Source organism: Ylistrum balloti, unplaced genomic scaffold, assembly GCF_031769215.1.
Source record: "Ylistrum balloti isolate Yb309-2 unplaced genomic scaffold, AGI_CSIRO_Ybal_v1 Utg370766, whole genome shotgun sequence".
Lineage (NCBI taxonomy): Eukaryota > Metazoa > Mollusca > Bivalvia > Pectinida > Pectinidae > Ylistrum > Ylistrum balloti.
This window is the reverse complement of record NW_026782449.1, coordinates 166,341-194,042: the sequence shown is the minus strand read 5'-3', so window position 1 is coordinate 194,042 and position 27,702 is coordinate 166,341. Positions and strand designations below refer to the sequence as shown.

The following is a 27,702-nucleotide window of genomic DNA, read 5'->3' as shown; positions in this document are numbered from 1 at the left end:
CAAACCCTTAACCTCTAGTGTAACATGACCTATATCAGAGGTACTCTCTCCAAACCCTTAACCTCTAGTGTAACATGACCTATATCAGAGGTACTCTCTCCAAACCCTTAACCTCTAGTGTAACATGACCTACATCAGAGGTACTCTCTCCAAACCCTTAACCTCTAGTGTAACATAACCTACATCAGAGGTACTCTCTCCAAACCCTTAACCTCTAGTGTAACATAACCTACATCAGAGGTACTCTCTCCAAACCCTTAACCTCAGAGGTACTCTCTCCAAACCCTTAACCTCTAGTGTAACATAACCTACATCAGAGGTACTCTCTCCAAACCCTTAACCTCTAGTGTAACATAACCTACATCAGAGGTACTCTCTCCAAACCCTTCACCTCTAGTGTAACATAACCTACATCAGAGGTACTCTCTCCAAACCCTTAACCTCTAGTGTAACATAACCTACATCAGAGGTACTCTCTCCAAACCCTCAACCTCTAGTGTAACATGACCTACATCAGAGGTACTCTCTCCAAACCCTTAACCTCTAGTGTAACATGACCTACATCAGAGGTACTCTCTCCAAACCCTTAACCTCTAGTGTAACATGACCTACATCAGAGGTACTCTCTCCAAACCCTTAACCTCTAGTGTAACATGACCTATATCAGAGGTACTCTCTCCAAACCCTTAACCTCTAGTCTAACATAACCTACATCAGATGTACACTTTTTCATTCCCGAAACCCCACCTTAACATAACGTCTATCAGAAATATCCTCTCCAATTTCTACCCTCTGACTTCATCCTAATATACTTGTATCAGATGCCCAGCCCTACACCCCTAACTTTACATAAGGTCAATCAGAAGTAACATTAATTAGCAGAAAGCGATTTTTTACAGCAGCTGGGAAACAGATGTAATCATGTTTTCGAGAAATACCAAACACCGTCCAAGTTGACTGTAATAGGTAACGAACTGGGTGTCTCTTTTAGTAGTCTACAGCGGAAGGATGAGACATCAAAAAGAAAGCTGTCACACTCTGTTTGTCTAAAACACTTCAATCCACACAATCCTTGGTTAGCTGCATTAGTATCGCCGACAACGGTCACTATATCACCGACTGATCCTAATTTGGCTTTCCATTTGTTGCACGTGTCTGTAAAATAACGTCACGGATTTAAGTAATCATCAAAATCAAAGCTCCTCGTTGCTTTTTAAACAATTATCTGAGATTTTGTCAAACCCTTAAATGTCTATTGATAAACATAAATACTGACATCCCACTATCGTGTTTACATAGCCAATCTACCATTTGATGTGATATGTAGGGCCATGCTTCTCACTGTGTATAGGGATATTTCGTCTCACTATGAATTCTTACATTTCGTCACACTACATATGGCTACATTTCGTCACTCCAAACATACTAAGAATTTGTCAATATATGTTACATTTCGATACTATACAAAGTTACACTTACGTATATACTAATAATTCATTACTTTATACAGAGTTTCATTTTGTCACTATGTAAATAGTTACATTGCGTCATTCTATAATTCTATATATAGTTACATTACGTCATTCTATCTACAGTTACAATTCGTCATTAGTCATATTTTCGTGAATCTATATTAAGCGGCATTCTGTCACTGTTTATAGAGATACAATCTGCTGTAGACTAAATAATTGATCACAGTTTGAAAAAGAGCCATAATTTTATAATTAAGAAGTTACAGGCCCTTTCTCTTAGTATGACCAATGTATGCACCAAGTTTCAATAACTCCTAAATCATGTAAAACAGAGTGACGGTTCTTGTCCACTGCACTTCTCTTTAGTGAGCTCTATCTACCTATGTAGTTTCATGTTGATACCTGTGGTAGATTTTGCAATATTCTCCGAACAAAATAATGTCGCACGGACGAAAAAGCGGACAAACGGACAAATAAAGATCAACATAAGTTACCAGTACTAGATACTTACTGGGCGTTGAAAATGGGCAACCCTGTATCTCCAACCTCATAGATCTGTAGGTATTTCCAGAGACGGATATTACCCGAATGTATCTTACCACGACATTTCCTTCAAGTGTGTTGGTCACGACTGTATCTCGGTCGTTATTTCCAGGAAATATCTTTGTAACGAAAGGAAGAGATGTAAGCCGTTGGCAGTTAGATATACATGGTTATGTGCAGTCATAAGAAAGATTGCGTAAGTCATAACAATGAAATCACACAAAGAATTCTGACACTCTCCCCGTCGTGGCCAAGAGACTCCATTGTTCACAAAAGAGTTCTGACACTCTCCCCTGTCGTGACCAGAGACTCCGTGGTTCACAAAAAGAGTTCTGACACTCCCCCCTGTCCTGACCAGAGACTCCTTGGTTCACACAAAGAGTTCTGACACTCTCCCCGTCAGGGGCCAGAGACTCCTTGGTTCACACAAAGAGTTCTGACACCCTTCCCCGTCGAGGTCCATATACTCCTTTGTTCACACAAAGAGTTCTGACACCCATCCCCGTCTTGGGCCAGAGACTCTATTGTTCACACAAAGAGTTCTGACACTCTCCCCTGTCGTGACCAGAGACTCCGTGGTTCACACAAAGAGTTCTGACACTTTCCCCGTCAGGGGCCAGTGACTCCTTGGTCCACACAAAGAGTTCTGACACTTTCCCCGTCGGGGGATAGAGACTCCATGGTCCACACAAAGAGTTCTAACACTCTCCCCGTCGGAGGCCAGAGACTCTATTGTTCACACAAAGAGTTCTGACACACCCCCTGTCATGAACAGATAATCCATTGTTCACACAAAGAGTTTTGACACTTTCCCCGTCGGGGGACAGAGACTCCATGGTTCACACAAAGAGTTCTGACACTCTCCCCGTCGGGGGACAGAGACTCCATTGTTCACATAAAGAGTTCTGTCACTCTTCCCTGTCGTGGCCAGAGACTCCATTGTTCACACAAAGAGTTCTAACACTCTCCCCGTCGGGAGCCAGAGACTCCATTGTTCACACAAAGAGTTCTGACACTCTCCCCGTCGGGGGACAGAGACTCCATGGTTCACATAAAGAGTTCTGTCACTCTTCCCTGTCGTGGCCAGAGACTCCATTGTTCACACAAAGAGTTCTGACAATCTCCCCGTCCTTGACTACATACAAAAGGTTTAAAACTCTAATCAGACGATCTGGTATCATTCTAGAGATAAAAGTAACGGAAGATTGACGGTAGAAACCACAACATGCCATTAACTCATCCGTGTTTTAATCCAGATGAGGACAAATAGTTTCTATTAACTGGTGTTTAGTTATCAAATACATTAATATAGGTTGTCCACATGATTGTTACTATACATTCATCAATATCATTAAATACTTACTACACATATCATGAGAAATAAAATTTAATTATCACGCATTTAGGTATTAAGGATTCAAAATAAAATTCCAAAATAAAGATAAGTGTAAGCAAAAATATAGAAGAGAGAAAAGTCACGAAAACTTCCCTAATACTTTGTCATGAGAAATAGTCGATTAAATGGGAAGTATCGAATCTGTAAAATAGAGATTACCACACAGTAGTAAAATAGAAAATATCACACAGTAGTAAAATAGAAAATATCACACAGTAGTAAAATAGAAAATATCACACAGTAGTAAAATAGAGAAATACCACACAGCAGTAAAATAGAGAATACCACACAGTAGTAAAATAGAGAATATCACACAGTAGTAAAATAGAGAAATACCACACAGCAGTAAAATAGAGAATACCACACAGTAGTAAAATAGAGAATATCACACAGTAGTAAAATAGAGAATATCACACAGTAGTAAAATAGAGAAATACCACACAGTAGTAAAATAGAGAAATACCACACAGTAGTAAAATAGAGAAATACCACACAGTAGTAAAATAGAGAATACCACACAGCAGTAAAATAGAGAATACCACACAGCAGTAAAATAGAGAAATACCACACAGTAGTAAAATAGAAAATATCACACAGTAGTAAAATAGAGAATATCACACAGTAGTAAAATAGAGAAATACCACACAGTAGTAAAATAGAGAATATCACACAGTAGTAAAATAGAGAAATACAACACAGTAATAAAATAGCGAATATCACACAGTAGTAAAATAGAGAATATCACACAGTAGTAAAATAGAGAAATACCACACAGTAGTAAAATAGAGAATATCACACAGTAGTAAAATAGAGAATATCACACAGTAGTAAAATAGAGAAATACCACACAGTAATAAAATAGAGAATACCACACAGTAGTAAAATAGAGAATATCACACAGTAGTAAAATAGAGAAATACCACACAGCAGTAAAATAGAGAAATACCACACAATAGTGAAATAGAGAAATACCACACAGCAGTAAAATAGAGAAATACCACACAATAGTGAAATAGAGAATACCACATAGCAGTAAAATAGAGAAATACCACACAGTAGTAAAATAGCGAACATCACACAGTAGTAAAATAGGGAATATCACACAGTAGTAAAATAGAGAAATATCACACAGTAGTAAAATAGAGAACATCACACAGTAATAAAATAGAGAATACCACAGAGTAGTGAAATAGAGAAATACCACACAGTAGTAAAATAGAGAATATCACACAGTAGTAAAATAGAGAAATACCACACAGTAGTAAAATAGAGAACATCACACAGTAGTAAAATAGAGAATATCACACAGTAGTAAAATAGAGAACATCACACAGTAATAAAATAGAGAACATCACACAGTAATAAAATAGAGAATATCACACAGTAGTAAAATAGAGAAATACCACACAGTAGTAAAATAGGGAATATCACACAGTAGTAAAATAGAGGATAGCACACAGTAGAAAAGTAGAGAATACCACACAGTAGAAAAATAAAGAACATCACACAGTAGTGAAATAGAGAATATCACACAATAGTAAAATAGAGAATACCACACAGTAGTAAAATAGAGAATATCACACAGTAGTAAAATAGAGAATATCACACAGTAGTAAAAAAGAGAATACCACACAGTAGTAAAATAGAGAAAAACCACACAGTAGTAAAATAGAGAATACCAAACAGTAATAAAATAGAGAATATCACAGAGCAGTGAAATAGAGAAATATCACACAGTAGTAAAAAAGAGGATAGCACACAGTAGTAAAATAGAGAATATCACACAGTAGTAAAATATAGAATATCACACAGTAGTAAAATAGAGAATACCACAGTAGTAAAATAGAGAACATCACACAGTAGTGAAATAGAGAAATACCACACAGTAGTAAAATAGAGAACATCACACAGTAGTGAAATAGGGAATATCACACAGAAGTAAAATAGAGAAATATCACACAGTAGTAAAATAGAGAACATCACACAGTAATAAAATAGAGAATATTATAGTAGTAAAATAGAGAACATCACACAGTAGTAAAATAGAGGATAGCACAGAGTAGAAAAATAGAGAATACCACACAGTAGTAAAATAGAGAAATACCACACAGTAGTAAAATAGGGAATATCACACAGTAGTAAAATAGAAATAGAGAAAATAGAGAACACACACAGTAGTAAAATAGAGAATATCACACAGTAGTAACACAGTAGTAAAATAGAGAATATCAATAGAGAAATACCACACACTAGTAAGATAGAGAACATCACAAAGTAATAAAGTAGAGAACATCACACAGTAGTAAAATAGAGAATATCACACAGTAGTAAAATAGAGAACATCACACAGTAATAAAATAGAGAATATCACACAGTAGTAAAATAGAGGATAGCACACAGTAGAAAAATAGAGGATAGCACACAGTAGAAAAATAGAGAAAAACCACACAGTAGTAAAATAGAGGATAGCACACAGTAGAAAAAAAGAGAATACCACACAGTAGTAAAATAGAGAAATACCACACAGTAGTAAAATAGAGAATATCACACAGTAGTAAAATAGAGAATATCACACAGTAGTAAAATAGAGAATATCACACAGTAGTAAAATAGAGAATATCACACAGTAGTAAAATAGAGAATATCACACAGTAGTAAAATAGAGAACATCACACAGTAGTAAAATAGAGAATATCACAGAGCAGTAAAATAGAGAATAACAGTAGTAATATCACACAGTAGTGAAATAGAGAATATCACACAATAGTAAAATAGAGAATATCACACAGTAGTAAAATAGAGAATATCACACAGTAGTAAAATAGAGAAATATCACACAGTAGTAAAATAGAGAAATATGACACAGTAGTAAAATAGAGAATATGACACAGTAGTAAAATAGAGAATACCACACAGTAGTAAAATAGGGAAATACCACACAGTAGTAAAATAGAGAAATACCACACAGTAGTAAAATAGAGAAATAAAATAGAGAAATATCACACAGTAGTAAAATAGAGAATATCACACAGTAGTAAAATAGAGAATATCACACAGTAGTAAAATAGAGAATATCACACAGTAGTAAAATAGAGAATACCACACAGTAGTAAAATAGAGAATATCACACAGTAGTAAAATAGAGAATATCACACAGTAGTAAAATAGAGAATATCACACAGTAGTAAAATAGAGAAATACCACACAGTAGTAAAATAGAGAATATCACACAGTAGTAAAATAGAGAAATACCACACAGTAGTAAAATAGAGAATATCACACAGTAGTAAAATAGAGAATATCACACAGTAGTAAAATAGGGAATATCACACAGTAGTAAAATAGAGAAATATCACACAGTAGTAAAATAGAGAAAGACCACACAGTAGTAAAATAGAGAATATCACACAGTAGTAAAATAGAGAATATCACACAGTAGTAAAATAGGGAATATCACACAGTAGTAAAATAGAGAAATATCACACAGTAGTAAAATAGAGAAATATCACACAGTAGTAAAATAAAGAATATCACACAGTAGTAAAATAGAGAAATATCACACAGTAGTAAAATAGAGAAATATCACACAGTAGTAAAATAAAGAATATCACACAGTAGTAAAATAGAGAAAATAACACAGTAGTAAAATAGAGAATATCACACACAATAGTAAATAGAGAATAACACAGCAGTAAAATAGAGAAATACCACACAGCAGTAAAATAGCGAATATCACACAGTAGTAAAATAGGGAATATCACACAGTAGTAAAATAGCGAATATCACACAGTAGTAAAATAGAGAAATAGCACACAGTAGAAAAATAGAGAATACCACACAGTAGTAAAATAGAGAATATCACACAGTAGTAAAATAGAGAAATACCACACAGCAGTAAAATAGAGAATACCACACAGTAGTAAAATAGAGAATATCATACACACAGTAGTAAAATAGAAATACCACACAGAGTAAAATAGAGAATCACACAGTAGTAAAATAGAGAACACACACAGTAGTAAAATAGAGAATATCACACAGTAATAAAATAGAGAATACACACAGTAGAAAAATAGAGAATACCACACAGTAGTAAAATAGAGAAATACCACACAGTAGTAAAATAGAGAATATCACACAGTAGTAAAATAGAGAATATCACACAGTAGTAAAATAGGGAATAGCACACAGTAGTAAAATAGAGATATACCACATAGCAGTAAAATAGAGAAATACCACATAGTAGTAAAATAGCGAATATCACACAGTAGTTAAATAGAGAAATAGCACACAGTAGAAAAATAGAGAATACCACACAGTAGTAAAATAGAGAAATATGACACAGTAGTAAAATAGAGAATACCACACAGTAGTAAAATAGAGAATACCACACAGTAGTAAAATAGAGAAATATCACACAGTAGTAAAATAGAGAATATCACACAGTAGTAAAATAGAGAATACCACACAGTAGTAAAATAGGGAATATCACACAGTAGTAAAATAGAGAAATACCACATAGTAGTAAAATAGAGAATATCACACAGTAGTAAAATAGAGAACATCACACAGTAATAAAATAGAGAAATATCACACACAGTAGTAAAATAGAGAATATCACACAGTGGTAAAATAGAGAATATCACACAGTAGTAAAAAAGAGAATACCACACAGTAGTAAAATAGAGAATATCACACTGTAGTAAAATAGAGAATATCACACAGTAGTAAAATAGAGAATACCACACAGTAATAAAATTGAGAATATCACACAGTAGTAAAAAAGAGGATAGCACACAGTAGAAAAATAGAGAATATACACACAGAGTAAAATAGAGAATATCACACAGTAGTAAAATAGAGAATATCACACAGTAGTAAAATAGAGAATATCACACAGAAAAATAGAGAATATCACACAGTAGAAAATAGAGAAACCACACAGTAGTAAAATAGAGAATATCACACAGTAGTAAAATAGAGAATACCACACAGTAGTAAAATAGAGAATACCACACAGTAGTAAAATAGAGAAATACCACACAGTAGTAAAATAGAGAATACACACAGTAGTAAAATAGTACACAATAGAGAATACACACAGTAGTAAAATAGAGAATATCACACAGTAGTAAAATAGAGAATATCACACAGTAGTAAAATAGAGAATACACACACACACAGTAGTAAAATAGAGAATACACACAGTAGTAAAATAGAGAATATCACACAGTAGTAAAATAGAGAAATATCACACAGTAAAATAGAGAATACCACACAGTAGTAAAATAGAGGATAGCACACAGTAGAAAAAAAGAGAATACCACACAGTAGTAAAATAGAGAATATCACACAGTAGTAAAATAGAGAATACCACACAATAGTAAAATAGAGAATACCACATAGCAGTAAAATAGAGAAATACCACACAGTAGTAAAATAGCGAACATCACACAGTAGTAAAATAGGGAATATCACACAGTAGTAAAATATAGGATAGCACACAGTAGAAAAACAGGGAATATCACACAGTAGTAAAATAGAGGATAGCACACAGTAGAAAAGTAGAGAATACCACACAGTAGTAAAATAGAGGATAGCACACAGTAGAAAAAAAGAGAATACCACACAGTAGTAAAATAGAGAATATCACACAGTAGTAAAATAGAGAAATAGCACACAGTAGTAAAATAGAGAAATACCACACAGTAGTATAATAGAGAATATCACACACTAATAAAAAAGAGAATACCACACAGTCGTAAAATAGAGAATATCACACAGTAGTAAAATAGAGAATATCACACAGTAGTAAAATAGAGAATATCACACAGTAGTAAAATAGAGAATATCACACAGTAGTAAAATAGAGAATATCACACAGTAGTAAAATAGGGAATATCACACAGTAGTAAAATAGAGAAATACCACACAGTAGTAAAATAGGGAATATCACACAGTAGTAAAATAGAGAACATCACACAGTAGTAAAATAGAGAATATCACACAGTAATAAAATAGAGAATATTATAGTAGTAAAATAGGGAATATCACACAGTAGTAAAATAGAGGATAGCACACAGTAGAAAAATAGAGAATACCACACAGTAGTAAAATAGAGAAATACCACACAGTAGTAAAATAGAGAATATCACACAGTAGTAAAATAGAGAATACACACAGTAAAGAAATATCACACAAGTAAAATAGAGAATATCACACAGTAGTAAAATAGAGAATATACCACACAGTAGTAAAATAGAAAATAGAATACCACACACTAGTAAAATAGAGAATATCACACAGTAGTAAAATAGAGAAATACCACACAGTAGTACAATAGGGAATATCACACAGTAGTAAAATAGAGAAATATCACACAGTAGTGAAATAGAGAAATACCACACTGTAGTAAAATAGGGAATATCGCACAGTAGTAAAATAGAGAATATTATAGTAGTAAAATAGGGAATATCACACAGTAGTAAAATAGAGAATATCACACAGTAATAAAATAGAGAAATACCACACAGTAGTAAAGTAGAGAATATCACACAGTAGTAAAATAGAGAATATCACACAGTAGTAAAATAGAGAATACCACACAGTAGTAAAATAGAGAATACCACACAGTAGTAAAATAGAGAAATACCACACAGTAGTAAAATAGCGAATATCACACAGTAGTAAAATAGAGGATAGCACACAGTAGAAAAATAGAAAATACCACACAGTAGTAAAATAGAGAATATTATAGTAGTAAAATAGAGAATATCACACAGTAGTAAAATAGATGATAGCACACAGTAGAAAAATAGAGAATACCACACAGTGACGTAAATGTCTGGAATTCTATCGGTGTATAAAATAACGAGAAAATTAATGGGATTACTTAGTGAGAACGAATTACCTGTACATTGCCTGTTGTAGCGTTCAGTATAGCACTCCACGTGTTTCCGTCCATGCTGATATTTAATTGGTACAATGAGATCCACTGATCAAAATCACCCCGTCCACGGGTTTGTATAGCCTTGACTGTCGAGTCTGTCTGAAATTTCACCTTTTCATGGTAAAAAATGAATAAAAATAGAGTAAAATTAAAAAAGAAGAAGAAGAAGAAAAAACAACCAACGGAAATGTGATATATATTACACATCATCGAACGATATTTTTCATTTCTAAACACGATTTGTTTTTCATAGATAGACTTGTATAAAATAAGACTTATCTTTACAAAAAGGGATACATTTCGATAACAAAAAAACTCCAATGTAATCTTGCTGATAACTGTGACTCCGTATGTTATTTCCAGTCGATAGACACCCGTTTTATTTTGGAGATTTTCTTATACACTATCAATTAATACACCATGAAGCATTTCATACTTTAACATGAAAATAATTCTTGTTTTCCTCCAAAAGCCTTATTTTCCCAACGTCATTGTTCATGCCGCGTTGGAAGAGAGATACAACCAATGAATAACGCACATATTTAAAGAAGAATCTTTTTAGCGCCCAATTTAGAATACATGCCTAAAGGAATTATTCCGTTAAAACATAGTTAACATAAAAGTAAAATCCAATTCCATAATTTATACGTCAGTGTGTTTCTATCAAACTTTACTGTAAGGCAATCCTCCTTAGAACGTGACAAAATAGCTCCGGGAAAAGTCAGCTATTGGTTGGAGGGGATTTAAGGAGTAGAACGACCACGGAAATTGAAAATTATCCTCCACGGCGACAAAAGGTTCCATTTTTTAGTGTGATAGTAACATAACATACATCTGATAAACGTCTATGTTGCTTAAATCCTTCTACTCAGAGATGTCGAAAGTGTTCATTCGTTCAGATGAAGAATTAAACATGTCGTTTAGCAAGTCTAATCTTCCATATATTTTGATATCGCCATCGTTATCAGCGTTGATGTTGCCGACGACACAGTGTAAAAGCAATGCATACTGGGTAATTATTTTGTTTTTACTATATTAGAAATATCTATAATGTATAATTTGAATATTGAGAGAAAATGTATTTACATTTTTCATTTATTAGAAAAGACATTGCCGTGTGCATTAAAAATTAAACAAATCCATGTGTTTGGCAAACGTAATTCCTGTAACATTTTCATGCGCAAGTTGAAAGGTCAGCATTTCCATAATGACACTTTCAATATAGATTTAAAATAAGTTATTGTAACATAAAGCTGTTTCGTCCTTCTAGGACTCGTCAGTGATGTTACATCATACAGCTGTTCTGTCCTTCCAGGACTCGTCAGTGATGTTACATCATATAGCTGTTTCGTCCTTCCAGGACTCGTCAGTGATGTTACATTATACAGTTGTTTCGCCCTTCTAGGACTCGTCAGTGATGTTACATCATACAGCTGTTTAGTCCTTCCAGGACTCGTCAGTGATGTTACATCATACAGCTGTTTCGTCCTTCCAGGACTCGTCAGTGATGGTCCATCATACAGCTGTTTCGTCCTTCTAGGACTCGTCATTAATGCTACATCATACAGCTGTTTCGTCCTTCTAGGACTCGTCATTAGTGCTACATCATACAGCTGTTTCGCCCTTCTAGGACTCGTCAGTGATGTTACACCATACAGCTGTTTAGTCCTTCCAGGACTCGTCAGTGATGTTACATCATACAGCTGTTCCGTCCTTCTAGGACTCGTCAGTGATGTTACATCATACAGCTGTTTCGTCCTTCTAGGACTCGCCAGTGATTATAAGGGCTTTAATAGTAAACCAAGGAGGCGACTGTGGAAGATCTAGAGGGATCAAATAAAGTGTCCAAATCTACACAGAGAGGTGAACAAGCCCCATAATGGAATAAGTTTAGAACAATTACAGGTAACATATAGAACAGTTACAGGTAACATATAGAAAAGTTACAGGTGACATATAGAACAGTTACAATTAACATTTAGAACAGTTACAGGTAACATATAGAAAAGTTACAGGTGACATATAGAACAGTTACAGGTAACATACATAACAATTACAGGTAACATATAGAACAGTTACAGGTGACATACATAATAGTTACATGTAACATATAGAACAGTTACAGGTAACATATAGAAAAGTTACAGGTAACATATACAACAGTTACAGGTAACATATAGAAAAGTTACAGGTGACATAGAACAGTTACAGGTAACATACATAACAGTTACAGGTAACATATAGAACAGTTACAGGTGACATACATAATAGTTACATGTAACATATAGAACAGTTACAGGTAACATATAGAACAGTTACAGGTAACATACATAACAGTTACAGGTAACATATAGAACAATTACAGGTAACATTTAGAACGGTTACAGGTAACATACATAACAGTTACAGATAACATATAGGACAGTTACAATCTCAGTTATGTAACAACGTATTACATCCTAAAACTATTTTAACATTCAGTAGGAATATGTTGGACAAATGTTGCTTTGTTTAACTGAGAAAGGACAGGTTCTTTAGCGAGAGCCTTTAAACAATGTGATAACAGCCAAAACAACAAGTTGATGAACGTGTTATAGATTATAATAGTGTAATGTGAGTTCCAACAGGGCCATCCACAAATGAACAAAGCAGTATTCAGGAAGCTAACAAAACACGGACTTAAATTACAAGTAAATAAATTTACATTTCGAATAACAATATCGTAACGGGATTGTAAAGGATGCTGGAAGCAGATTAGGAAAAGTGATAATAAATAACAATACTGATCGGATTCTACCGTGAGTATTCTCAAAATACAAATCAATTTGATAGACCACTCCTGTCCTAGTAATTCTCCATTAGAGATGCCATTACAGAGCAGCTAAATACTGAGCGTTGTCCAGCTGTAATACATACCTACTATTTCATGTCAGCTCTAGTACAGTGATATTTTAAAAATATATTGTTAATCTATAGTAACAAGTAACTGGTAACATACAGAACAGTTACAGGTAACATATAGAACAGTTTAAGGTAACATGTGGGACTGTTACAGGTAACATATATAACAATTACAGGTAAGATATAGAACAGTTATTGGTAGCATATAGAACAGTTGAAGGTAACATGTAGGATTGTAACAGGTAACATACAGAACAGTCACATGTAACACACCGAACAGTTACAGGTATCATATACAACAGTTACAGTTAACATGTACAACAGTTACAGGAAACATAGAGAAAAGTTACAGGTAACATATTGAACAGTTATAGGTAACATATAGAACAGTCACAGGTAACATTTAGAGCAATTACAGGTAACATATAGAACAGTTACAGGTAACATAGAGAACAGTTACAGGTAACATAGAGAAAAGTTACAGGTAACATAAAGAATAGTTACAGGTAACATGTAGGACTGTTACAGGTAACATATACAACAGTTACAGGTAACATATAGAACAGTTATAGGTAACATATAGGAAAGTAACAGGTAACATATAGAACAGTTACAGGTAACATAGAGAAAAGTTACAGTTAACATGTACAATAGTTACAGGAAACATAGAGAAAAGTTACAGGTAACATATAGAACAGTTACAGGTAAGACATAGAACAGTTACAGGTAACATATAGAACAGTTACAGGTAACATATAGAACAGTTTAAGGTAACATGTGGGACTGTTACAGGTAACATATATAACAATTACAGGTAAGATATAGAACAGTTATTGGTAAAATATAGAACAGTTGAAGGTAACAAGTAGGTTTGTAACAGGTAACATACAGAACAGTCAAAGGTAACACACCGAACAGTTACAGGTATCATATACAACAGTTACAGTTAACATGTACAAAAGTTATAGGAAACATAGAGAAAAGTTACAGGTAACATATAGAACAGTTACAGGTAAGACATAGAACAGTTACAGGTAAGATATAGAACAGTTACAGGTAACATATAGAACAGTTACAGGTAAGACATAGAACAGTTACAGGTAAGATATAGAACAGTTACAGGTAACATATAGAACAGTTACAGGTAAGACATAGAACAGTTACAGGTAAGATATAGAACAGTTACAGGTAACATATAGAACAGTTACAGGTAACATATAGAACAGTTACATGTAACATATACAACAGTTACAGGTAACATATAGAACAGTTACATGTAACATATAGAACAGTTACAGGTAACATATTGAACAGTTACATGTAACATATATAACAGTTACAGTTAACATATAGAACAATTATAGGTAACATATAGAACAGCCACAGGTAACATATAGAACAATTACAGGTAACATTTAGAACGGTTACAGGTAACATATAGAACAGTTACAGGTAACATATAGAACAGTTACAGGTAACATATAGAACAGTTACAGGTAACATTTAGAAAAGTAACATGTAACATATAGAACAGTTATAGGGGATTGCGATTGTCCTGCTGAAAAAAAATAACATCATCTAGCCATGCATTTGATCTGTTGATCATTTCTTTAAGGCTTCCCATTTCCCATTTCAAGACCCGTTTACCGAAGCATAACGTAAGAAAAACGTGTATTTATTTCGCACTTAGAGTCGAATTATTGTATAAAGAGTACTAGGTACATACATGTGAGGAAGGCGTGATACTTACACAAATATACAACAGTGTTATTTTCAACGAGTTTTTTTTTTCTACTTGACCATACTTTAGTCCTCTGTCTCTGAACTGTTACAGCTATTAGTGTCAAATAATTCTTTTTATTTGATTGGACACTTGAGACACATTTTATTGACTAATGCGATTGTCAAAATATATAGATTTATTAAAGTTTATTGATATTTTAGGTTACTTTCCCCCGTATGCTGCTGGTACACAGCACACAGATGGTACTTTCCCCCGTATGCTGTTGGTACACAGCACACAGATGGTACTTTCCCCCGTATGCTGTTGGTACACAGCACACAGATGGTACTTTCCCCCGTATGCTGTTGGCACACACCACACTGATGCTACTTTTCCCCGTATGCTGTTGGCACACAATACACAGATGGTACTTTCCCCCGTATGCTGTTGGCACGCAGCACACAGATGGTACTTTTCCCCGTATGCTGTTGACACACAGCACACAGATGGTACTTTCCCCTGTATGCTGTTGGCACACGGCACACAGATGGTACTTTTCCCCGTATGCTGTTGGCACACACCACACTGATGCTACTTTTCCCAGTATGCTGTTGGCACGCAGCACACAGATAGTACTTTTCCCCGTATGCGGTTGGCACACAGCACACAGATGGTACTTTACCACGTATGCTGTTGGCACACAGCACACAGATGGTACTTTCCCCCGTATGCTGTTGGTACACAGCACACAGATGGTACTTTTCCCCTGTATGCTGTTGGCACACAGCACACATATGGTACTTTTCCCCGTATGCTGTTGGCACACAGCACACAGATGGTACTTTCCCCGTATGCTGTTGGCACACAATACACAGATGCTACTTTCCCCCGTATGCTGTTGGCACACAGCACACAGATGGTACTTTCCCCTGTATGCTGCTGGCACACAGAACACAGATGGTACTTTTCTCCGTATGCTGTTGGCACACAGCACACATATGGTACTTTCCCCTGTATGCTGTTGGCACACAGCACACAGATGGTACTTTCCCCTGTATGCTGCTGGCACACAGCACACAGATGGTACTTTCCCCCGTATGCTGTTGGCACACAGCACACATATGGTACTTTCCCATGTATGCTGTTGACACACAGCACACAGATGGTACTTTTCCCAGTATGCTGTTGGCACACAGCACACAGATGGTACTTTTCCCCGTATGCTGTTGGCACACAGCACACAGATGGTACTTTCCCCCGTATGCTGTTGGCACACAGCACACAGATGGTACTTTTCCCCGTATGCTGTTGGCACACAGCACACCGATGCTACTTTCCCCCGTGTGCTGTTGGCCGACAGATAATACTTTTCCCCGTATGCTGTTGGCACACAGCACACAGATGCTACTTTCCCCCGTATGCTGTTGGCACACAGCACACAGATGGTACCTTCCCCCTATGCTGTTGGCACACAGCACATAGATGGTACTTTCCCCTGTATGCTGTTGGCACACAGCACACAGATGGTACTTTTTCCCGTATGCTGTTGGCACACAGCACACATATGGTACTTTCCCCTGTATGCTGTTGGCACACAGCACACAGATGGTACTTTTCCCAGTATGCTGTTGGCACACAGCACACAGATGGTACTTTTCCCCGTATGCTGTTGGCACACAGCACACAGATGGTACTTTTCCCCGTATGCTGTTGGCACACAGCACACAGATGGTACTTTCCCCCGTATGCTGTTGGCACACAGTACACAGATGCTACTTTCCCCCGTATGCTGTTGGCACACAGCACACAGATGCTACTTTCCCCCGTATGCTGTTGGCACACAGCACACAGATGGTACTTTTCCCCGTATGCTGTTGGCACACAGCACACAGATGCTACTTTCCCCTGTATGCTGTTGGCCGACAGATAGTACTTTTCCCCGTATGCTGTTGGCACACAGCACACAGATGGTACTTTCCACCGTATGCTGTTGGCACACAGCACACAGATGCTACTTTCCTCCGGATGTTGTTGGCACACAGCACACAGATGGTACTTTCCCCCGTATGCTGTTGGCACGCAGCACACAGATGGTACTTTCCCCCGTATGCTGCTGGCACACAGCACACAGATGGTACTTTTCCCCGTATGTTGTTGGCACACAGCACACAGATGGTACTTTTCCCCGTATGCTGTTGGCACACAGCACACAGATGGTACTTTCCCCCGTATGCTGTTGGCACACAGCACATATGGTACTTTCCCCCGTATGCTGTTGGCACACAGCACACATATGGTACTTTCCCCTGTATGCTGTTGGCACACAGCACACAGATGCTACTTTCCCCCGTATGCTGTTGGCACACAGCACACAGATGGTACTTTCCCCTGTATGCTGCTGGCACACAGAACACAGATGGTACTTTCCCATGTATGCTGTTGGCACACAGCACACAGATGGTACTTTTCCCAGTATGCTGTTGGCACACAGCACACAGATGGTACTTTTCCCGTATGCTGTTGGCACACAGCACACAGATGGTACTTTCCCCCGTATGCTGTTGGCACACAGCACACAGATGGTACTTTCCTCCGTATGCTGTTGGCACACAGCACACAGATGGTACTTTTCCCCGTATGCTGTTGGCACACAGCACACAGATGGTACCTTCCCTCGTATGCTGTTGGCACACAGCACACCGATGCTACTTTCCCCCGTGTGCTGTTGGCCGACAGATAATACTTTTCCCCGTATGCTGTTGGCACACAGCACACAGATGCTACTTTCCCCCGTATGCTGTTGGCACACAGCACACAGATGGTACCTTCCCTCGTATGCTGTTGGCACACAGCACACAGATGGTACTTTCCCCTGTATGCTGTTGGCACACAGCACACAGATGGTACTTTTCCCGGTATGCTGTTGGCACACAGCACACATATGGTACTTTCCCCTGTATGCTGTTGGCACACAGCACACAGATAATACTTTTCCCCGTATGCTGTTGGCACACAGCACACAGATGCTACTTTCCCCCGTATGCTGTTGGCACACAGCACACAGATGGTACATTCCCCCGTATGCTGTTGGCACACAGCACACATATGGTACTTTCCCCTGTATGCTGTTGGCACACAGCACACAGATGGTACTTTTCCCGGTATGCTGTTGGCACACAGCACACATATGGTACTTTCCCCTGTATGCTGTTGGCACACAGCACACAGATGGTACTTTTCCCCGTATGCTGTTGGCACACAGCACACAGATGGTACTTTTCCCCGTATGCTGTTGGCACACAGCACACAGATGGTACTTTTCCCCGTATGCTGTTGGCACACAGCACACAGATGGTACTTTCCCCGTATGCTGTTGGCACACAGTACACAGATGCTACTTTCCCCTGTATGCTGTTGGCACACAGCACACAGATGCTACTTTCCCCCGTATGCTGTTGGCACACAGCACACAGATGGTACTTTTCCCCGTATGCTGTTGGCACACAGCACACAGATGGTACTTTCCCTTGTATGCTGTTGGCCGACAGATAATACTTTTCCCCGTATGCTGTTGGCACACAGCACACAGATGGTACTTTCCACCGTATGCTGTTGGCACACAGCACACAGATGCTACTTTCCTCCGGATGTTGTTGGCACACAGCACACAGATGGTACTTTCCCCCGTATGCTGTTGGCACGCAGCACACAGATGGTACTTTCCCCCGTATGCTGCTGGCACACAGCACACAGATGGTACTTTTCCCCGTATGTTGTTGGCACACAGCACCCAGATGGTACTTTTCCCCGTATGCTGTTGGCACACAGCACACAGATGCTACTTTCCCCCGTATGCTGTTGGCACACAGCACATATGGTACTTTCCCCCGTATGCTGTTGGCACACAGCACACATATGGTACTTTCCCCTGTATGCTGTTGGCACACAGCACACAGATGGTACTTTCCCCCGTATGCTGTTGGCACACATCACACAGATGGTACTTTCCCCAGTATGATGTTGGCACACAGCACACAGATGCTACTTTCCCCTGTATGCTGTTGGCACACAGCACACAGATGGTACATTTCCCCGTATGCTGTTGGCACACAGCACACAGATGGTACTTTCCCCCGTATGCTGCTGGCACACAGCACACAGATGGTACTTTCCCCCGTATGCTGTTGGCACACAGCACATATATGGTACTTTCCCCTGTATGCTGTTGGTACACAGCACACAGATGGTACTTTTCCCCGTATGCTGCAGGCACACAGCACACAGATGGTACTTTCCCCCGTATGCTGTTGGTACACAGCACACAGATGGTACCTTCCCCCGTATGCTGTTGGCACACAGCACAAATATGACACTTTTCCCCGTATGTTGTTGGCACACAGCACACAGATGGTACTTTTCCCGTATGCGGTTGGCACACAGCACACAGATGGTACTTTCCCCCGTATGCTGTTGGCACACAGCACACAGATGGTACTTTCCCGCGTATGCTGTTGGCACACAGCACAAAGATGGTACTTTTCCCCGTATGCTGTTGGCACACAGCATACAGATTGTACTTTTCCCGTATGCTGTTTGCACACAGCACACAGATTGCACTTTTCCCCGTATGCTGTTGGCACACAGCACACAGATGACACTTTCCACCGTATGCTGTTGGCACACAGCACACAGATGCTACTTTCCTCCGGATGTTGTTGGCACACAGCACACAGATGGTACTTTCCCCCGTATGCTGTTGGCACGCAGCACACAGATGGTACTTTCCCCCGTATGCTGCTGGCACACAGCACACAGATGGTACTTTTCCCCGTATGTTGTTGGCACACAGCACACAGATGGTACTTTTCCCCGTATGCTGTTGGCACACAGCACACAGATGCTACTTTCCCCCGTATGCTGTTGGCACACAGCACATATGGTACTTTCCCCCGTATGCTGTTGGCACACAGCACACATATGGTACTTTCCCCTGTATGCTGTTGGCACACAGCACACAGATGGTACTTTCCCCCGTATGCTGTTGGCACACAGCACACAGATGGTACTTTCCCCAGTATGATGTTGGCACACAGCACACAGATGCTACTTTCCCCTGTATGCTGTTGGCACACAGCACACAGATGGTACATTTCCCCGTATGCTGTTGGCACACAGCACACAGATGGTACTTTCCCCCGTATGCTGCTGGCACACAGCACACAGATGGTACTTTCCCCCGTATGCTGTTGGCACACAGCACATATATGGTACTTTCCCCTGTATGCTGTTGGTACACAGCACACAGATGGTACTTTTCCCCGTATGCTGCAGGCACACAGCACACAGATGGTACTTTCCCCCGTATGCTGTTGGTACACAGCACACAGATGGTACCTTCCCCCGTATGCTGTTGGCACACAGCACAAATATGACACTTTTCCCCGTATGTTGTTGGCACACAGCACACAGATGGTACTTTTCCCGTATGCGGTTGGCACACAGCACACAGATGGTACTTTCCCCCGTATGCTGTTGGCACACAGCACACAGATGTTACTTTCCCGCGTATGCTGTTGGCACACAGCACAAAGATGGTACTTTTCCCCGTATGCTGTTGGCACACAGCATACAGATTGTACTTTTCCCGTATGCTGTTTGCACACAGCACACAGATTGCACTTTTCCCCGTATGCTGTTGGCACACAGCACACAGATGACACTTTTCCCCGTATGTTGTTAGCACACAGCACACAGATGGTACTTTCCCCCGTATGCTGTTGGCACACAGCACACAGATGGCACTTGACATGAGAGGGAAATAGAGCACTCAAACAACCCAAGCTACGTGGGATAAGTTTTTCTCATTTTATCTCAAATCTAGTGAGATATCGAATGTTCAGTAGTAATTACACATCGCACGAAAAAAAACACATGTCGAACATTGCTATTTCATTGTCCGAAAAAATGTTCAGGAATCGTGAACAGTGTTATAGACTTTATCATTAACATTGTTTTAAATGATTTTCTCAAACGTAATGAAATCATTGAATTATTCAGAAAGAGGTAAAGAATATTCGATAAATGATAGCTATTATAACACACATATTACTGACTACGAAATCTATTGATTTATACGGCTAGTGATCACTAAGTCTAGATTTTGATATTTGAACCCGATCACTTTAGATTTCCCTATGTCGCCTCCCAGGTTTAAATCTAACGAGTCATAAAAGGACGGAACAGCTGCATGATGCAGTTTAATTCATTGTTTGGTTTTACTGTATCTAGCTCTAAATTTATATCAAAACGTGCTGTTTGCTTGTGCTACATTTCAACAATCTTTGGATCAGCTGTATCTTAATTTAGAATAACAGATGCACGAAACGTATGAGTCTTTCGTATAACCTTTGGTTTTATTGTATCTAACTCCATTATATTTAATCAAGTATTCCCCAGTAATTTCTGTAATTAGTGATAACCGTTGTAATCAATTATTCCCCAGTAATTCCTGTAATTAGTGATACCCGTTGTAATCAATTATTCCCCAGTAATCAATTATTCCCCAGTAATTCCTGTAATTAGTGATAACCGTTGTAATCAATTATTCCCCAGTAATTCCTGTAATTAGTGATACCCGTTGTAATCAATTATTCCCCAGTAATTCCTGTAATTAGTGATAATTGTGGTAATCAATTATTCCCCAGTAATTTCTGTAATTAGTGATAACCGTTGTAATCAATTATTCCTCAGTAATTCCTGTAATTAGTGATACCCGTTGTAATCAATTATTCCCCAGTAATTCCTGTAATTAGTGATAACCGTTGTAATCAATTATTCCCCAGTAATTCCTGTAATTAGTGATACCCGTTGTAATCAATTATTCCTCAGTAATTCCTGTAATTAGTGATACCCGTTGTAATCAATTATTCCCCAGTAATTCCTGTAATTAGTGATAACCGTTGTAATCAATTATTCCCCAGTAATTCCTGTAATTAGTGATAACCGTTGTAATCAATAATTCCTCAGTAATTCCTGTAACTAGTGATGAATCTTGTTAATAAAGATTCCTAGTTATTCTAGTATTACGTTTGAGATTTCTCCAGTTTGACATTACAACCTAGCGACTTTGTTATGCTAATACCACTAGATTACACGTAGGAATTTTACAATATCATCTATTGATATTGATTTGCTGTTTAAGATTCTCGAGAATTACCTGTAGATAGTGTCCATCTCCAATGGATGCAGGACACCAGCCTTGTGAACTACTGAATCTTACTCTCACTAAAGGACATGTGGGATGAGTGGAGGACGCTGTGAATGCGTCGTCAGAAACACCGTAAGGTCCGGTTACTAAGTTGTAATCACAAGGCCCGTTTCCAGCTGAAAATAAATGTCTTAATCAATTTCCTTAACACTAATTATGTCTTAATATCACCGATATCTTAACGTCCGTTTAGTATGTCATAACATTGTAATATTAATTATATCTTAATCAATTTCCTTAACATTGGTTATGCCTTCTCATTAAAAAGATCTTAATATTTTGTGTTAACATTAATCATATCTGAAGTTCGTTAGGTGTATCTCAGAATCAAGAATGTGGAGAAAACTACAAACTGTTACAATGTATTCTGAAAGTGTGAGAAAGGTCTCCCGGATGCTGTTCAGGGAGATAACCACCAGATATTCCGTGAAGCATGAGACGAGTCTCCCGGATGCTGTTCAGGGAGATAACCACCAGATATTCTGTGAAGCATGAGACGAGTCTTCCGGATGCTGTTCAGTGAGATAACCACCAGTTATTCCGTGAAGCATGGGACGAGTCTACCGGATGCTGTTCAGTGAGATAACCACCAGTTATTCCGTGAAGCATGAGACGAGTCTTCCGGATGCTGTTCAGGGAGATAACCACCAGATATTCCGTGAAGCATGAGATGAGTCTCCCGTGTGTTGTTCAGGGAGATCACCACCAGATATTCCGTGAAGCATGAGATGAGTCTCCCGTGTGTTGTTCAGCGTCATAACCACAGATATTCCGTGAAGCATGAGACGAGCCTCCAGTGTGTTGTTCAGGGAGATAACCACAGATATTCCGTGAAGCATGAGACGAGCCTCAAGTGTGTTGTTCAGGGAGATAACCACAGATATTCCGTGAAGCATGAGACGAGTCTCCAGTGCGTTGTTCAGGGAGATAACCACCGGATTTTCTGTGAAACATAAGACGAATCTCTCGTGTGTAATGCAAGGAGATAACCAACGGATATTCCGTGAAGCATGAGACGAGTCTCCCGGATGCTGTTCAGGGAGATAACCACCAGATGTTCCGTGAAGCATGAGACGAGTCTCCCGGATGTTGTTCAGCGTCATAACCACAGATATTCTGTGACGGATGAGACGAGTCTTCCGGATGCTGTTCAGGGAGATAACCACAAGATATTCACAGAAGCATGAGACGAGGCTCCAGTATGTTGTTCAGGGAGATAACCACCGGATATTCCGTGAAGCATGAGACGAAGCACCAGTGTGTTGTTCAGGGAGATAACCACCAGATATTCCGTGAAGCATGAGATGAGTCTCCCGGATGTTGTTCAGGGAGATAACCACTGGATATTCCGTGAATCATGAGATAAGTCTCCAGAATGTTGTTCAGGGAGATAACCACCGGATATTCCGTGAAGCATGAGACGAGCACCAGTGTGTGTGTTGTTCAGGGAGATAACCACTGGATATTCCGTGAATCATGAGATGAGTCTCCCGGATGTTGTTCAGGGAGATAACCACCAGATATTCCGTGAAGCATGAGATGAGTCTCCCGGATGTTGTTCAGGGAGATAACCACTGGATATTCCGTGAAGCATGAGACGAGGCTCCAGAATGTTGTTCAGGGAGATAACCACCGGATATTCCGTGAAGCATGAGACGAAGCACCAGTGTGTTGTTCAGGGAGATAACCACCAGATATTCCGTGAAGCATGAGATGAGTCTCCCGGATGTTGTTCAGGGAGATAACCACTGGATATTCCGTGAAGCATGAGATGAGTCTCCCGGATGTTGTTCAGGGAGATAACCACCAGATATTCACAGTGAAGCATGCTGTTGTTGTTCAGGGAGATAACCAACGGATATTCCGTGAAGCATGGGACGAGTCTTCCAGATGTTGTTCAAGGAGATAACCACCGGATATTCCGTGAAGCATGAGACGAGGCTCCAGTATGTTGTTCAGGGAGATAACCACCGGATATTCCGTGAAGCATGAGACGAAGCTCCAGTGTGTTGTTCAGGGAGATAACCACCAGATATTCCGTGAAGCATGAGATGAGTCTCCCGGATGTTGTTCAGGGAGATAACCACTGGATATTCCGTGAAGCATGAGATGAGTCTCCCGGATGTTGTTCAGGGAGATAACCACCAGATATTCACAGAAGCATGAGACGAGTCTCCCGGATGCTGTTCAGGGAGATAACCACCGGATATTCCGTGAAGCATGAGACAAGTCTCCAGTGTGTTCTTCAGGGAGTTAACCAACGGATATTCTGTGAATCATGAGACGAGTCTCCTGGATGTTGTTCAGCGTCATAACCACAGATATTCTGTGAGGTATGAGACGAGTCTCCCGGATGTTGTTCAGGGAGATAACCACCGGATATTCTGTGAATCATGAGACGAGTCTCCCGGATGTTGTTCAGGGAGATAACCACCGGATATTCCGTGAAGCATGAGACGAGTCTCCCGGATGTTGTTCAGGGAGATAACCACCGGATATTATGTGAATCATGAGACGAATCTCCCGGATATTGTTCAGGGAGATAACCACCAGATATTCCGTAAAGCATGAGATGAGTCTCCCGTGTGTTGTTCAGCGTCATAACCACAGATATTCCGTGAAGCATGAGACGAGCCTCCAGTGTGTTGTTCAGGGAGATAACCACAGATATTCCGTGAAGCATGGGACGAGTCTAGCGGATGTTGTTCAGGGAGATAACCACAGATATTCCGTGAAGCATGAGACGAGTCTCCAGTGCGTTGTTCAGGGAGATAACCACCGGATTTTCTGTGAAACATAAGACGAATCGCTCGTGTGTAATGCAAGGCGATAACCACCAGATATTCCGTGAAGCATGAGACGAGTCTCCCGGATGCTGTTCAGGGAGATAACCACCAGATGTTCCGTGAAGCATGAGACGAGTCTCCCGGATGTTGTTCAGCGTCATAACCACAGATATTATGTGAGGTATGAGACGAGTCTTCCGGATGCTGTTCAGGGAGATAACCACAAGATATTCACAGAAGCATGAGACGAGGCTCCAGTATGTTGTTCAGGGAGATAACCACCGGATATTCCGTGAAGCATGAGACGAAGCACCAGTGTGTTGTTCAGGGAGATAACCACCAGATATTCCGTGAAGCATGAGATGAGTCTCCCGGATGTTGTTCAGGGAGATAACCACTGGATATTCCGTGAAGCATGAGATGAGTCTCCCGGATGTTGTTCAGGGTGATAACCACCGGATATTCACAGAAGCATGAGACGAGTCTCCCGGATGCTGTTCAGGGAGATAACCACCGGATATTCCGTGAAGCATGAGACGAGGCTCCAGAATGTTGTTCAGGGAGATAACCACCGGATATTCCGTGAAGCATGAGACGAAGCTCCAGTGTGTTGTTCAGGGAGATAACCACCAGATATTCCGTGAAGCATGAGATGAGTCTCCCGGATGTTGTTCAGGGAGATAACCACTGGATATTCCGTGAAGCATGAGACGAGTCTCCCGGATGTTGTTCAGCGTCATAACCACAGATATTCTGTGAGGTATGAGACGAGTCTCCCGGATGCTGTTCAGGGAGATAACCACCAGATATTCACAGAAGCATGAGACGAGTCTCCCGGATGCTGTTCAGGGAGATAACCACCAGATATTCCGTGAAGCATGAGACAAGTCTCCAGTGTGTTCTTCAGGGAGTTAACCAACGGATATTCCGTGAAGCATGAGATGAGGCTCCAGTGTGTTGTTCAGGGAGATAACCACCGGATATTCTGTAATCATGAGACGAGTCTCCCGGATGTTGTTCAGCGTCATAACCACAGATATTCTGTGAGGTATGAGACGAGTCTCCCGGATGTTGTTCAGGGAGATAACCACCGGATATTCTGTGAATCATGAGACGAGTCTCCCGGATGTTGTTCAGGGAGATAACCACCGGATATTATGTGAATCATGAGACGAATCTCCCGGATATTGTTCAGGGAGATAACCACCAGATATTCCGTGAAGCATGAGATGAGTCTCCCGGATGTTGTTCAGGGAGATAACCACCGGATATTCTGTGAATCATGAGACGAGTCTCCCGGGTGTTGTTCAGGGAGATAACCACCGGATATTCCGTGAATCATGAGACGAGTCTCCAATGTTTTATTCACTGAGATAACCACCAGATATTCCATGAAGCATGAGACGAGGCTCCAGTGTGTTGGTCAGGGAGATAACCACCAGATATTACAATGTATTTTGGAAATTATAAGACGAGCCTCCCGGTTGTACTTCAGGGAGATAACCACCAGATATTACAATGTATTTTGGAAATTATAAGACGAGCCTCCCGGTTGTACTTAAGGGAGATAACCACCAGATATTACAATGTATTTTGGAAATTATAAGACGAGCCTCCCGGTTGTACTTCAGGGAGGTAACCACCAGTTATTACAATGTATTTTGGAAATTATAAGACGAGCCTCCCGGTTGTACTTCAGGGAGGTAACCACCAGTTATTACAATGATAAGCCGCTTTAAAACATCTCTGGTATTTCATGTGACGATGTTTTTACTACAGTACAATCACTCATAGTTTTACAAATATCGACATCAACATCTACGGCTGATTTGTTCTATAGTATTTCAATGTTTTATTGAAAACACACAGGTTGAACACTAATACAAAATCCTTAGAAGGAGATCTATCGTATTGAATAAACCGTAATCACATCTAACCAATAAATCGGAGACCACAAAAAATATGAAAACGCTTATTTGTTATCATATATGTACGCGATATCAATTTCAGTATAATTTGATTTCATGGGAAAACTTACCTCGACAAAGTATTATCAGAGTCAGGAGGCATAGAATCCATGTTAAAAACTCCATAACCAGTAGCATAGTGTCCAGTATCTACGCTCTGAAGTCGCTTGCTCCAAACCAGTCCTTTTAAAGAGTCATTGGAATACCTGGCGATCCGTGAATTATCGAATAAGTGAACTATCCAATAACAAAACCACTAAAACCGTATAATGGGGATAAGATCAATACTTCTGATTGTATTCTTCGCGAGACAATGTAATTAAAACATGCTCGTCTGCTTCTCTTGTTAAGCAATTTCCTAATGCTATGTACTGTTTGCATGTCAACCGTGTATTTTATCGACCTTAAGTAGAATCATATTCCTAACGGGTTAATTCATGTTAACTAACGAGATTTTATTTTCGTCTCTGTCTTTAAGCTGTCTCTCGTTGAGCGGTCTCTCGTTGAGCGATCTCTCAATCTAGTTGAACGGTATCTCGTTGAGCGATCTCTCAAACTCGTTGAGCGGTCTCTCGTCATATTTCGTTGAGCGGTCTCTCGTTGAGCGGTCTCTCGTTGATTGATCTCTCGTTGAGCGGTCTCTCGTTGAGTGATCTCTCGTTGAGCGATCTCTCGTTAACGATATCTCGTTGAGTGAT

The 27,702-nt window shown here is 39.5% G+C and overlaps 1 protein-coding gene across 1 annotated transcript; it reads right to left on the bottom strand.

The window, feature by feature from the left end:
- Positions 1-919: 919 nt before the first annotated feature.
- LOC132558168 (lactadherin-like) lies at positions 920-27,142 on the bottom strand. The gene is made up of 5 exons (XM_060222701.1): positions 27,076-27,142; positions 22,201-22,367; positions 10,322-10,471; positions 1,984-2,134; positions 920-1,155 (listed from the first exon to the last, which is right to left on the bottom strand). Exons 1-5 carry the CDS (start codon positions 27,140-27,142, stop codon positions 920-922), a joined length of 771 nt encoding a protein of 256 aa, XP_060078684.1.
- Between the last annotated feature and the right edge of the window lie 560 nt (positions 27,143-27,702).

What these genes read in the sequence shown, in the direction of transcription:
- LOC132558168 (XM_060222701.1), bottom strand. Translation starts at nt 27,142, where the DNA reads ATGCTACTGGTTATGGAGTTTTTAACATGGATTCTATGCCTCCTGACT. An exon ending in CTACAACAGGCAATGTACAG is followed by an intron (nt 2,135 to 10,321) that starts GTAATTCGTTCT and finishes TTCGTTACAAAG; the next exon opens with ATATTTCCTGGAAATAACGA. An exon ending in TTGCCCATTTTCAACGCCCA is followed by an intron (nt 1,156 to 1,983) that starts GTAAGTATCTAG and finishes GTTATTTTACAG; the next exon opens with ACACGTGCAACAAATGGAAA.